Source organism: Phycodurus eques, chromosome 10 (genome assembly GCF_024500275.1).
Source record: "Phycodurus eques isolate BA_2022a chromosome 10, UOR_Pequ_1.1, whole genome shotgun sequence".
In the NCBI taxonomy this organism is placed as follows: domain Eukaryota; kingdom Metazoa; phylum Chordata; class Actinopteri; order Syngnathiformes; family Syngnathidae; genus Phycodurus; species Phycodurus eques.
The window spans coordinates 22,970,209-22,984,455 of record NC_084534.1 but is presented as its reverse complement, the minus strand read 5'-3'; the positions used below and the strand labels follow the sequence as shown (position 1 = coordinate 22,984,455).

General features: G+C 42.5%; 2 protein-coding genes across 2 annotated transcripts in view; both read left to right on the top strand.

Moving 5' to 3' along the window:
• The window catches only part of LOC133409101 (protein CBFA2T2-like), a 29,274-nt gene extending 21,449 nt beyond the window's left edge, over window positions 1–7,825 (top strand). Inside the window, exons 7-11 of the mRNA XM_061688672.1 lie at window positions 1,379–1,464; window positions 2,271–2,457; window positions 5,382–5,450; window positions 5,530–5,720; window positions 6,391–7,825. Of these exons, the coding sequence (XP_061544656.1) occupies window positions 1,379–1,464; window positions 2,271–2,457; window positions 5,382–5,450; window positions 5,530–5,720; window positions 6,391–6,684 (827 nt within the window). The 3' untranslated portion in view covers window positions 6,685–7,825. The remainder of the gene's footprint in view (window positions 1–1,378; window positions 1,465–2,270; window positions 2,458–5,381; window positions 5,451–5,529; window positions 5,721–6,390) is intronic.
• Window positions 7,826–8,897: 1,072 nt separating this feature from the next.
• Window positions 8,898–14,136, top strand: LOC133409270 (cell division cycle-associated protein 7-like). Its single transcript, XM_061689066.1, has 8 exons — window positions 8,898–9,005; window positions 9,530–9,805; window positions 9,916–10,005; window positions 10,974–11,117; window positions 11,193–11,336; window positions 12,759–12,908; window positions 13,685–13,821; window positions 14,091–14,136. Exons 1-8 carry the CDS (start codon window positions 8,898–8,900, stop codon window positions 14,134–14,136), a joined length of 1,095 nt encoding a protein of 364 aa, XP_061545050.1.
• Window positions 14,137–14,247: the final 111 nt, after the last annotated feature.

The window sequence follows — 14,247 nt, the reverse complement described above, 5'->3', positions numbered from 1 at the left end:
ATTAGCCTGTTTTGAGGGGGAGGTTTCATTCATTCAAATGAAGCACCGGCCACCCTGCCACCTCTTCTGCGAGGCCAGTGCCGAAAATTAACAGCAAGCGCGAACTGCGAAAAAAACAAAAAAAGATTACATTGATTGTATTTGAACTTGCAGAGGCAGCACTTCATCGCCGAAATACACTTGTCAGTGAGAGCGCGGCTCTGTCGTGGTCACAAAAATACCTGACGTTGGGGAACATAGTGCCGTTGTACTCATTGGTGCTTACAAATTTTTTTTTAAAAAAAAACCTTCATCCTCCATTATTATTATTATTATTTTTTTACACGCACTGGCTAGCTCACTTGATTGAGTGTTCCAGTGTTTGCTTAGTGGCACCCTCATGAATTGGGACTCAGCGTATCGTCCACATGTTGCGCATAAACAGAGGTGCGCTGTCCGTGACTGACTAGATGGACTCTGGTGTATATCTGCCCTCCATTTTGGGGGTGGGGGGGTAGCGGGGGCTTGTCAGCGCTCCTTGGAAACGGCAGTAGCTCACACAACACACCTTGATATGTTCTTGGTGGAGGTGCTGTGTTTATGAGGTTTTAGTCCCTTGTCTCACAGCCTCCCGCCCGCCTGCCGCCACTTAACTGGAGACACACACACACACTAGTCCACACATGCGGGGGCTTTGAACTGATGAACGCTGATGAGAACCAGAAGGCCGAGGCGAGCCTACATAGGAATCATTCTTCTTTTCAACGAGCCCAGTGTGCATGTGGCTTCTTGTTGGCTGTTTGTTTCTGCGTTTTACGAAGATTGGCGCTCCTCTACGTCCCCTGTGTGTGTGTGTGTGTGTGTGTGTGTGTGTGTGCGTGCGTCCGTGTAGTGTTCGCATGTGTTTTTTTTGTTTTTTTTATGATCACAAACAGCGCGCGGCTGGTTGTGTTTAAATATCGGAGCCACTGCATTCAGCCTGAGTGTCTCCCTACTGGAATGCTGGGAGCTCCGCAAGGGGAGGGTGCCAGCAGAGACATTTGGCGTGTGTGTGTGTGTGTGTGTGTGTGTTTGACAGCTGACTTCCAGATGTGCTCCGGCTCCGGGTGCCGAAAGTCTGTTTTGCATCACAGGGCTTCTCTTTTCCTCTTTCTTTCACCCTTTTCTCATCCTTCATCTCGCTCTTGTTTTTTTTCTTTCCCTCGTTCCCCGAAGATGATGTCACTTTAGTACAAAAAAATGCACAGAACATTTTTTAAAAAGTGCCTTTAATTACATGCCGTGTGAGGACACTGTCGTCATGTTTTAGATTGGAATGATGAAATGCTCACAAGCCTGTGGCGTCTTCTCCGTTAAGAAGAATGTTAATTATTGGTTTTATTTGTATGTTTTTAATCAGGCACTAACGGGGGCTACCGCGAGGAGCCGGTCGACCACAGGCTGACTGACAGAGAGTGGGCTGATGAATGGAGGCATCTGGACCACGTAAGTGTCGTTAATGTCTCCTCTGATTGGCTAAGAGATCCACTGACACATTTTTATATTTAATAAAGAACATGAGTCTCATTATCCTGACAGTGTTGTTTTCAAAGTCTGTCGGCCTAGTGGACTTGACAAGGCTATACTCTTTTTGTTCAACTGGCTGCATCTGCTTGATAGTTAACATTTTATTTTCATTGTGAAGTATAAAAGGAATACTCAAAAATATATAGAATGTAAATATACAAATAAAATGATTTACAGTTTATCAACTGCATGATAGATTTGACTTCCCTTGTAAAGTAAAAAAAAATACACAAAAACATGACATATATATATATATACAAATAAATAAAATGTTTTTTTAAAATAGCCTTAATCAACTGCAAGAAAAGTTTTATTTCCCATGTGAAGTATAAAAACATACTTCCAAAACATAAAAATACATATACAAATATAAAAAATGGTTTCCTTGATCAACTGTAGCTACATTTGCTGTGAGGTTTTAAAAAATACTAGTCTTCAATTAACCTACCACGCATGTTTTTGGGATGTGGGAGGAAACCGGAGTACCCGGAGAATACCCACGCAGGCACGGGGAGAACTTGCAAGCTCCACACAGGCAAGGCCGGATTTGAACCCGGGTCCTCAGAACTGCGGGGCAGATGTGCTAACCAGTCATACACCGTGCTGTCCACTTTAAAAATATATATTTAAAAAAACTTTAATCGATTAATATATAAACTGTAGCCTCTGCAATTGAACAATGTTTAGGAATTAAATAAAGGCAAACTCAACATTTTCGTGTCCAGGTGCTGAACTCCATCGTGGACATGGTGGAAAAGACGCGGCGGTCGGTGAGCGTCCTGCGGCGGTGCCAGGAGTCGGACCGCGAGGAGCTCAACTACTGGAGGCGGCGCTCCAGCGAGCAGGAGGACGCTCGCAAAGGGGGCTCGGCGCCCTTCTCCAAAACGCTCAGCCCCCACTCTGTAGAGTCAGGTGAGGATTTAGTTTTTTTTTTTTTTTTTTTTTTTTTTTTTTTTTAGTTTTTTTTGTACCAAATCATTAAAAATATTGATTTGCACAGTACTATAGCCATGGGTCCTTGAGGCTTTTTCATGCATCCTGTTATGCTGGATACCCAATTTCATCTCTCAATCAGTGGAATGTTTTCTTCTTTTTTTTGGGTTGGGGAATTTTTATTAAACTTTATAAAAATCATCATCAAATTTTGACACCATGTTCTGACCACATTAGATGCCATGGAGGAAAAAAAACTGGGTAATTTGTTGTCACTGTTTAGGGCACATCCATCTGATTGGGGTTTATTTGGGCGATTCCCAAGTCGGAGTGTGTCAACGTTCGAGCCCTGGACTACCCCCCCCCCCCCCCCCCCAAAAAAAAATGTTTTAAAAAGTCTTTCAACCAAAATGGCATGGGTCCTTGACACTTTTTCATACATCCTGCTATGATATGTATTTCCTCCCAATTCCCCGTGTCAGTCGAGGACGCTACAGTCATTTTTTCCCTCCCAAGAATCTTCAAACTCATCAAACTTTGGCACCATGCTCTACCCACATGAGATGGCGGAGGCAAAAAAAATATTTGCAATTAGCGTCGCCCATCTGTTTAGGACACCTGCTTCCAATTGGGGCTCATTTGGGCGAATTGTCTAGTGGGGGTGCGTCAAGGTACGAGCCCTGGAATTTGCCTGAAATGGCTGCATCAAACCTAAATTGCTGTTCACTTTCAGACATGGTCCTTAACACTTTTTTGTTCGCTTATGGTAGACAAGTCCACCCACTTACGTATCAATCACACTAGTGTCGGGGCTTTTTAAAAAAAAAAAAAAAAGAATTTAACTTTCCAGGGGGCGCTACTGTGTGATTCGTTCTTTTGTTGTTGTTGTTTTTTTGTATTTTTTTTTGTCTTTTTTTGGGTAGGGGAGGAGTGGGGGGGGGGGGGGGTCGTGTTCCGGACTCCTAAAGTATATATATATTGTCACCAGGGTACATGCGCTTGCAATAAATGCTGAGTTTTCAGGCATGTTACGACACCCCCCCCCCCCCCCAAAAAAAAAAAAAAAAACAGCAATGTTAAGAGGCCCTGAAAAGGTCAAGAAAGCAAGATACCAATTCAGTACAAGACTGACACCGCCCTCTAGTGGAGGCAGGAGAAACTCCACCTCAGCTGTGCACTGCCATCCCAGCCTTGCGTTGTCCTCTGCTGGGCCACAGTCCCAGGTGCCAGGACCGGCCTGGGCCATATCGGCCACAGAAGGGCCTTCCTGTGGGCTCAGAGAGACGAAGCTGGCCAACATGCGCGAGTACCATCTGGGACCCCGCGCAGCCGGGAAGCCTGCCCGGCCACCGGGAAAAAGAAAAAAAAAACGTCTACAGAGACTGCAGGGTCTAATTCGAGATCCTGTTATATTGTTAAGTATTGCAAGCACACCTGATGACCTTGTGGCCTGTGAGTTAATTTCATGCAGAACGTATAGGATGACATACTATGAAATGAAGGTGATTTGCAGGCAGGGAGAGATTTGCAGGCAGAGACAGAATGTTGACACAGCTTGTGGGCCCGCCTTCCCCCCGTCCAAGCCAAACACATTCCTCTCGGAGGCTGTCAGATCTCACATCAGACGACGATAAACAACGATTCTGTTGCGTCTCCAAACCAGATATGAGGGCCGTGTTTGCGTCGCAGATAGAGATGCTCCAAAAGTGAGCGATTGGGGAACCTTATCACTATCGGAGGCCATTTCAATTTCAGAGGAAAACACATTTTTACGAGCATTTCTGGGTTCAATAAGCTTTACAAAAATAAAAATTACTGTTGCGGAAGTGAATGCGACCAGCAGCAATATTAGTCAGCTGCGTTGTATGTAGCAAAATAATACATATTTATTTTAGCCATACAAAACTATTCATGGATCAACAAATATTATATAACAGCAGTTGAAATTAAGTCAACACCAGCAATAGTAATATTTAGTGACCAAAAGACATCAAGACTAGTCCGCAGCATGTTATGCCGCAAAATTAGACGTATGAATAAATACCCAACATACAAGCAGTTTCAAATGAAATACTGTCATAAGTGGCGTCACAAACGTTCATTAAGAAAAAAATTTATAGCAGAATTTTCAGTTGAACCCAAGGCAGTCAGCAGTATTGTATATCGCAAAACTAGACATGAATAAAATGTCAATATGTAGCTAGTTTGGAATTTAATAGTAGTAGTAATAAATGTCGGCAGTGGAGGGACACCTACACATGAATAATTAATGCAATATATGAAGATGTAAATGTGACCAAAAGGCAGCAAAGATACAGCAGCATTGGATGTAGAAAACTATACAGTAGACCCCCGCATACTCACGGTTTGGCACCTATCCGTGGGTTCTTGGGGTTTTTTTGGTTGGTTTTTTTTCCTTCTTTTTTGGAGGAAAACTAACGCAGAAAGTGCTTATTGGCGATTTTTCAAGAATTTTTGGAGTTTAAAAAAAGGTTTTGTTTTTTTCAATGCAATTATAATGGCTGTCAATTATCCACGGACCACTCTACATGCATCAATTAATGGTCCATAAATAAAGTGTACATGAAATACTATCAGCAGTGGAGTGACACGAGACAATATATGCAGATGTGAATGTATCCAAAAGGCAGTAGGAATAGTTGTCAGCATTGCATGTCACATAACTTCACAATGAAATGAACGCGAGCAATAATGATCAGAGTGACAACTAAACATGAATAATTAATAAAACATATGCAGATGAGAATGTGAATGTGAAAGGTGGCAAGAATAGCCAGCAGCATTGTATGGCGCAGAACTCTACATGGCTCAATAAACACTCATTTCTGTATGTAAGCCGTTGTGAATGGAATACTCACACGCTGACTGTGCTCTTTCTGCAGAGTCTCAGCGTGACTTCGCCCCGCGACCCGGCTCGGCGTACGTCACAGACGAGATCTGGAGGAAAGCGGGTGAGAAGCGGCTCGAGGAAGCGCCTAGCGTTGTCGCCCATGGAAACGGACCTAACGGCGTCTCTCTTTCCACGCGCAGAGGAGGCGGTGAACGAGGTTAAGAGGCAGGCCATGGACGAGGTCCAGAAGGCGGTGGCCGAGGCCGAGCAGAAGGCCTTCGAGATGATCGCGGCCGAGCGGGCCAAGATGGAGAAGACGCTGGCCGACGCCAAGAGGAAGGCTCAGGAGGACGCCATCATGGTCATCAACGAGCAGGAGGATTCCAGCGAGGTGAGCGCACGCCGTGGGTTAATTGTCCTCAAATTGTTCTGAACTCCTGTTTGATACAGACTATTTTTATGTTCCGGGTTGCCATGTAATTAATTAATTAATTAATTAGTAATCGCAGACGGTACACAAAAATGTAAGTCTTCACTTTTCATCACATACTAAAACTAATACCATGTTGCTCTTGTAGATATGCTCAGGAAATTAAATTTATAAAGAAAATAACTGCCTCGAACACTCTTTTCTGTTATAGGTGACAAGTAGACAAATAGTTTAGAATTCAGGAAGTGGCCAGTTGCCCACTGGAGTCCATTACATGTTAGGTAAATGAAGAACCCGAATTGTCCATAAGTGTGAACGCGAGTGTGAATGTCTGTTTTTCGGACTTTTGGAGAGAGAAGCGGGATACACCCTGGACTGGCTACCAATCAAATGCAGCGCACGGATATACAAGCAACCATTCGCAGCTAGGGCCAGCCCTCGATCCATTTTTTTGTCCTCATTAGGGTCGTGGGGTAACAGGAACCAATCCCAGCCGGATGCGCCCTAAGTCAGCTGGGATAGGCTCCAGTTCTCCCTATATGGAATACCGCAAATTCATCAAAATCAATTAAGAGCCATTAAAAGACCGCAGTCCGGACTTACTAACGCGCCCTCCTGTGTTTCCTCACAGTGTTGCTGGAACTGCGGCCGCAAAGCCAGCGAGACGTGCAGCGGCTGCAACGCGGCGCGCTACTGCGGCTCCTTCTGCCAGCACAAAGACTGGGAGCGGCACCATCTCATTTGCAGCCCCGGACTTCAGGCTCAGCCCAAACCCGTTTCCGCCATCGCCGCGGCCAGGGTGTCCCCGGCGCGGCTCTCGACCCCCGACGTCGCGGCCTCGGCATCTAGTCCCGGCGGGGAGAAGCTTCCGGCGGCGTCTCGCTCGTCCACGCCGGCCTCGGCGCCTGAGACCAACGGACATTAGGAGGAGGAATGTGGCTTTGAACTTTGTGGGTCACTCCAGCACAGCAGATGTTTCATCAACATCGTTGACAGATTACGTGGCACTCGCCTCGGACCAACAGATCCCCGACAGATGGAAATTTGTTTATAGTCAAACCTCACTCCAAAAAAAAAAAAAAACTCAAGCTGACGACCCATCTCCGGCGGCAGGGTGAAAATGATTATAAAATAAGAAATTCAAAATAATTTACACTTTCCTCTGAAGCAGCTTTCCATTCCACTATTTTGTGTATACATTTAAAAACAGCGAGTAGGCGGGTTACGTGTAATAAAACCAGCCATGAAGCAGATTTAGTGGTGTAGATTTCAAGAAAACAAAACGTCGCCAGATTGTGTGAATGTGTCAAACATTATTATTATTTTATTTTTTATTTTTTTGCAAAGCAATATAATAACACAAAGCGTTCAGGTATCAAACGGTTTCTGCGTCACCAAAGTTACTTTGAACAAGGAGCTCAGGAAAACAGACAGAAGGATGTTTTCACCAAGCGGTTCACTTCCAAACGGTCCGGAACTGTAAACACTAGCCTCGCCTTTTCAAACACAACTCCAGCCAGAAACGAAAAAATTGCAGCTGTAGTGGCTTCACACGTTCAGATAATTATATGCACAGTAGCGCCAGCGTCTGCTTGACACTGAAAACTGCTTTCAACACAAAGGGATGTGGCTAGTGAGTCTTGGGGGTGACATTTTACACTCTGGCCCCTCAAACACAGTGATGTCAATGTTACTACGCCGCTGTACCGCTTAGGTGGAAAACAGGGTTTAAGAGGAGGAGGAGGAGGAGGAGGATGATGATGTTTTCTGAGCCCATTTTGGCACTTGAGCACTGTCATTGTCGTAGAAAATTGACAAAAAGGCCTGGTGACGGCGACTCCCACACGGACAAACCTCAGGAGATAAACTCACACAGCTTCGAGTCCAATGTTTTACGAGCTACTACACGCACACAGACACACACACACACTTCGCTGTCATTTGTTGTAAGAAAGAGTTTGTAAAAAGAATTATGCCGTTGTTTTTGTTTGTTTGTCCTTTAAACCTTTGGTACAAGTCACATGACAAAAGTTATCTTGACGTAAAGTACAGAATAAAGAAATCGATTTACTGAAGATGCTTTTTTTTGTTGTTTGAGTTTGTCCTTTAATTTGCTTACATGATGTACCATCCATCCAATTGGTACGGTTCTTGTCCTCGTCGGGAGCCTATCCCTGTTGACTTTTGGGGAAAGAGATTGGGTTCACCTTGGACAGCCCAAAAATTGCACATGCAGACAAACAACTTTGGGAAAACGGATTCTTCAATGAATCTAATATGCATGTTTTTACAAACGCCATACAACTTGAGCTGGGATTTGAACCTGTGACCTCTCGACAGTGAGGTAGACACGGCAACCACTACCCCAATCAGTGAAATAAAAAAAAATAATAAGACTAAACCAACTAATAGGCAGTTTCTGTCACAGATCACAAAAACCCATTAAAATCTGTTAGGTTTCTATGTTTACAGACAGTGAGTCAAAGCCAGCAAAGGGGACACGTGTAGTACGACAAGTCACCACCAAGTGGCAGTAAACCGCCACACTTCGCAAAGCTCCCACGACTTTTCAAGCATTATAAAAAAAACGTATCTACTGTATATATTTAAAAACGTCTACGAGTAAATAGTGGCCATAGTACTTTGTTTATTTTTATTTTTTAAGTGCAACAGGCGTATACCTGTCGAAATAGACAGAAACCACCCACCACTTAAAAAAAAAAAAAAAAAAGATACAATCGGAATAATAAACTAAGTTAAATTACTAAAACTGGGCCTAGTTAGTTTTGTACACGTAGCATTTTTTTGCACAGTACTACGCGTGTATCTAACAAAGTGTCGACTGAGTGTCTACTTGTCTTTCAAATTGACATTTTCTGTGGAACAAAAACGCTGTGTTTTATTGCCCGCGGTACTCCGACGCGGGCGGAGATTAGACGTGGTGATGGTGACATAGTATTCGCACTCCACTTGATTCCCAAAACAAACCCATCTATAGCAACGGTCTTAATTGGCGGGCAACCTTACCTGCGGCACTTCCGGCTTCATCTTAACTAAAATGCTAACACAAAAAAATTTAAACGTCATTTGGCTTTTGTTGTTGTGCTTTTAATCACCAGTAAAAAAAAACGTTTTGGGATGTCGCCGCTCACGAAGAAGCTAGCTGAACTTTTCGACGAAGACTCTGAGAGCGAGAAAACGTTTTACGGCTTTTGTGACGACGAAGTAAGCGACCAGTGCGACAAGGTCCGCCATTTTGTTGTGTTTATACATGTGTCTTCATGTTAATTGTGTAGCACGTGGTGTTTTAATTAATTCACAACACGTGGTAATAGCAATATTACAGTAGGGGTTTGCTATTGTTAGATATTGCTGACACACTATGTAGGACTAAAGTGGCACTTTTCATACCTGTTGATTATGTTAAAATCATCCTAATGCCCTTTTAGGGTTAGGGTTCCTTTTTTTTAAAAAAAATTGCCATTTATGTTTCATGTTGCCCCATTGGACTGAAAAAACAAAATCCTCGTGGTGAGTCTACCTTTTACTAAAAATGTCAATAAAATTGATTTTGATGTTCAACGGCACAGAGATTGCCAATACCTGTAAGTAAAATTACAACAAAAATGTGAGTAGAGCACTAAACATGGCGTCAAGTCGGTAACAAAAATGTAAAATGGCACACGTATCACACCTTGTAGTTATTATATATTATAATATGGCGCTTCAATGTTCATTGAATTTAAATCCAATCACTCACCCCCATTTAGAATAGTGACTTGGAAGATGAACAAGATGGAGGCCGGCCTTCTGTTTCCTCCAAGCAGCAAAGCGCCAAAAACTTCAGGCTGAGGGTGGTGCTTCACTCTGCTATGACAGCCCACAACTCCTCTGATGATGATAAAAATGATGGAGAGGATGAAGACTGGACCCAAACGAGTCGGGTTAAAGAGATCAGACATGTTCTTCTTAAAGAAGAGCCTGAGGATGTGTCTGACTCTTTCCTGCTGAAGAGAGAGCAGAACATCAAGGCAAACAAAGCCATGGTAAACAACACTGAGCACTTCAGTTCACGCACACTTGTGCAGCAATCACGTAGTCGCTGCAGCTAGAGTACGAAAGCTGCCGTTGTTTTCTTTTGTCTCTGTTGCGATAGTTGGCTCATCTGATGGCGGACCTGCAGAAGATGCCAGGAGGTGCCAATCTTTTGAAAAAACAAGACGCAAAGCAGCCCAAAGAGAAATCTGTGAGTAGGTGAAAAACTTATTATTCATCAACATTATGTACACAATCTAATCAGATTGTTTATGAAATGAGATGATTACTCTTGAAAACAGTTTTTCTCTGACGGTGAAAACAAGGTTTTATTTGATGGAGGCGTTCATTTCGCTTAAGTGGATGTGATGCACCCGGCGACTAATTGGGACACGGCATCCAATAACAAAATACCTCCCTCTCTGTGTCAATTGAAAGTGAGTTTCATCCGGTATGTGCGTAACCTACTTCCGTATTCGGCAAAACGGGTCTTAAGCGCTTCCTCCTGGTTCAGGCAAATGGCGAACGGGGCTGTGATAAAGCAGCTATGGGGACAAAAGATCGAGTCTTTTATTTTTTTATTATTATTTTTTAAAAAACACCACAGAGCGACCAAAGTTGATATTTGATGTTTATGTCTACATTGGACCCCCGTATACTTGAGATTCAGTGTGTGTGGATTCACCTATTTGCAGATATTTATATTTTTTATTTTTTTCTCTTTTTTAGTTTTTTTTTTGGGGGGGGGGGGCAACCCTGCAAACACATCGGCTGTTATTAAAGAATTTTTGGGTCGTAGAAAAAAAAGAAGAAAAAAACCCATCCAACTATCCCTATCCCCCACGAATAGCAGGGGTCCAATGTATCATATCATCGTTGTACAAATAAATGATATACATGTATTTAACTTTTGTCCGAAAACACCAGCCATAAAGAAAACACAATTTTAGTAAGTTCGGCTTTAAGCAATCATGTCATCAAACTGTAGTCTTGCTCGTTAGCTTAGCATACACAGCAAGTCAGCTATCGTGTTTCCCGGGTTTGGTCATGTGACGTTCCACATATAGAGGATTAACTTTGTGAAGGCTGACATTGTGATACAGTTCTTGTACTGGACCTCATTGGATAGTGCCAGTGTATGTAATATTATTGTGTTGTGTTGTACAAACCTGCCTGCAGCGTCCACCCCGCTCCATAAGGGAGCCCAGGAAGAACCCGGAGCGGGCGTCCCGTCGACAGACCCGCTCCATGGGCGGCTGCGAGGACCGCTCTGGGCCCCGGGATGCCGAGCTGGAGCTCAGCTTGGAAGAGGAGCTTCTGGAGGTCGCTACATTTAATTATCTTGACAATGTCAGTAAATTTTAGCGCTTTCACGTTCTGTTTTACTTTGGGTTCCAGGTACGGCGACCCCCGCAGAGGCGTAGCACCCCGCGGCCCAATCAGAGCTTACCTCGCGTGATCCGGCCTGTGGACGACATCACGGAGGAGGAGCTCCAGCTGGTGGCTGACCACTTGACTGAGAAAGTCTACAACAGAATCACTGTAAGGTTCACACCGCAGTCTTCCTCATTAGTAAAACTTAATACTTAGGGACAGTGGAAGTCAAGAAGTTCCAAGATGCTGCGCCACTTTTTTTGTTCATAGGAAATAATCTAAATTAATTAGTCCCGATAGGATCAAACTGTGGCCATCGGAATGCCTTTAATTGTGCAAGCGATTTTTAACATTCTTAAGTCATGTAGATTTAAAAGCAGTTAAAACCTGTACTAACTATGAAGGTGGTGTTTTTATTTATTTTTGGTTTTGGTTTTGTTTTAAGTAACATTCTCAACAGTTGTACATGTCTTAAAAGAAGTTAAAAGTTAAATTGAAAACTCTTAATTTAGATTTTTCAATTTTAAGTAACATTTTCAAGTCCATCCATCCATTAATTTTCCCTACCGCTTATCCTCACTCGGGTCGCAGGTGTGCTGGAGCTTATCCCAGCTGACTCTGGCCGAGAGCCGGGATACACCCTGGACTGGTCGCCAGCCAGTTGCAGGACACATAGACAAACAACCATTCGCACTCACATGCACACCTATGGACAATTTAGTCTCCAATTAACCTACAATGCATGTTTTTGGGGTAGGCACGGGGAGAACATGCAAACTCCACACAGGATGGATTTGAACCTGGGTCATCAGAACTGTGAAGCAGATGTGCCGCAATTTTGAAGTCATACGTGTAAAAAGGAGTTAAAAATAACATGTAAAATCTACCCTTTTATTGTGTTAAATAACATTCTCAATGGTTGTACATCTTAAAAGAAGTTAAAAGTTAAACTCTTTAGATTTTTCAATTCTAAGTAACATTTTCCAGTCATAAGTATAAAAAGTATAATAAATTTAAAAAAAAAAAAAAAAGCAAAATCTTAATTTTGTTTTTGTTTTAAGTAACATTTTAACAATCTTAATGATCATACAAGTTTTAAAAGATGTTAAAATAAAAATTCACCTTCACATCTTTTTCAGTTTTAAGTAACAATTTAACATTCTTCAGCCATACAATAAAAAGTACAAAATGGCATGTAAAAACTAAATGTTTTTAATTTTTTGTCTTTCGTAACATTTCAATATGAACTCATACAAGTGTAAAAATAAGTTGAAATTGAAAAAAAAAATGAAACTCCACTTGGTCATTTAGTTTCTTTTGCTTTAAGTAACATTTTAACATTCTTAATGGTCATACAAGTGGAAAACTAAAAACTAAAAGTTTTTGTTTTAGGTAACATTTTACAATTAACGGTCATACAAGTGTAAAATGTTCAAATACAAATTTAAATGCCTCAACTTTTTCATGTGTGTATATATATATAGATATAAATATCTATATATATATATATATATATATATATATATATATATATACACACACACACACACACACACACACATTAATAGAGCTATGTTTGGCCGTTTTCAGGGCTCCACATGCCACCAATGTCGGCAAAAGACGGTAGACACAAAGACGTGCTGCCGCAGCGAGTGCTGCCGGGGCATCCAGGGCCAGTTCTGCGGGCCGTGTCTGAGGAACCGATACGGGGAGGACGTCAAGAAAGCACTGCTGGATCCGGTTAGACCCTATAGCACAACATCATCATCACAGTACTTCAATTTAAAAAGTGACACTCGTATATATTTTATAGGTTCATTCCACTCAAAGTGAAATATTTCCTGATTTTCTTTTTAATATATATATATATATATATATATATATATATATATATATATATATATGAAGTCCTCGATTTAAAAATGATTTCCCTTCCTACGCTGGCGACATAACCCGAATTTCCACGTAAGTCAGATTTCACCGTTCGAGTCGAAATACGTCTGTTACGGCTATTGTCCCACGTGATTGTGACAGCAAGCTCAGTGTGTGTGGGCGTGTGCGTTGATGTGTGAGTGAGATGGGACTGGCAGGCGTCGTCCGGCGGGACTGTGAAGGAGGAACGAGTGCGCGCAAGTGCGAGTGTGTACAGTGGTAAGTGTAGAGACGGCGACCGGGGAAGAGTAGCGATTAGCGGAGGACCCGTTGACGTTGAATGTGCAGAGGAGCTAATAAAATAAAAAAAACATAAGATTCTGTACTTATCATTACTGCTGAGCGTGTGAAAAAAGGAGGGCGAAAAAGGCAAAGATACTCCCGGCGCACAAACACAGATAAGCACTATGCACTAGTTAAGCAGAAACCCTATGGTGCTGGGGACAAAATGGCGGGCGAGGCACAGGCGTCGTTAAGTCGAAACGTCGTAGGTCGAGTACGTCGTAACTCGAGGACTTCCTGTATGTGTGTGTGTGTGTGTATATATATATATATTTTTTTTTGTTTGTTTGTTTTTCCCTCAGGAGTGGCAGTGCCCTCCCTGCAGAGGCATTTGCAACTGCAGCTTCTGCAGGCAGCGAGAAGGCCGCTGTCCCACAGGCATCCTTTTCCCCCTCGCGCAGTACCACGGCTTCGTGGATGTCCACTCCTACCTCAGCAGGTATCTGTCAGCGACAGTGGACAATACAGGGGGTCCTCTGTTCACGATGGTCCAGACATTCGGTGTTTTTTTGTGGTTAATTGGTTCTGAATGGCATGCAATAATTTAGCTTGATGAACAGCGTCAGAATATGTAGTCACATTCTTTTACTACTGTTTTTAATTAGCTTTTTTAAATATATATTTATTACCCAGAACTGCATTGTGAATCGAGGACCCCCTATATTGAGTTTAGAGAGTATAAAATGTGTAACAAATCTCATCTTTCAGTCTCCACAGCAAACTGAAGAGTGAGGGTGACGACGTAGAGATGTGAGGTTAATATGAATGGGATTTTCTTTTTTTCTATTGAGCAAATAAAGTTTTTTCTTTTATGGTTGAGTTCTTGAGTAGGATGCAAGTATAATGTTAAAAAAAAGCAAGAGAA